Genomic DNA, 250 nt, shown 5'->3' with positions numbered 1-250 from the left:
CCAAGATGAAGACGGCCACCAACATCTACCTGCTCAACCTGGCCATCGCCGATGAACTCTTCATGCTCAGCATCCCCTTTGTGGCCACCTCGGCCGCCCTGCATCACTGGCCCTTTGGCCGGGCCCTGTGCCGCACCGTGCTGGGCGTCGACGGGCTCAATATGTTCACCAGCGTCTTCTGCTTGACCGTCCTCAGCCTGGACCGCTACATCGCGGTGCGGCACCCGCTGCGGGGCGCCGCCCGCCGCCG

The 250-nt window shown here is 66.4% G+C and overlaps 1 protein-coding gene across 1 annotated transcript in view; it reads left to right on the top strand.

Moving 5' to 3' along the window:
• The first annotated feature begins 5 nt into the window (after positions 1-5).
• Positions 6-250, top strand: part of LOC104165626 (somatostatin receptor type 4-like) — a 989-nt gene continuing 744 nt past the window's right edge. The window contains 1 exon segment of the mRNA XM_009705298.1: positions 6-234. Coding sequence (XP_009703600.1) covers positions 6-234 — 229 coding nt within the window.

This window comes from Cariama cristata, unplaced genomic scaffold (genome assembly GCF_000690535.1).
Source record: "Cariama cristata isolate BGI_N322 unplaced genomic scaffold, ASM69053v1 scaffold25068, whole genome shotgun sequence".
NCBI classification, from domain to species: Eukaryota; Metazoa; Chordata; class Aves; order Cariamiformes; family Cariamidae; genus Cariama; species Cariama cristata.
This window is presented reverse-complemented; position numbering and strand designations above follow the sequence as displayed.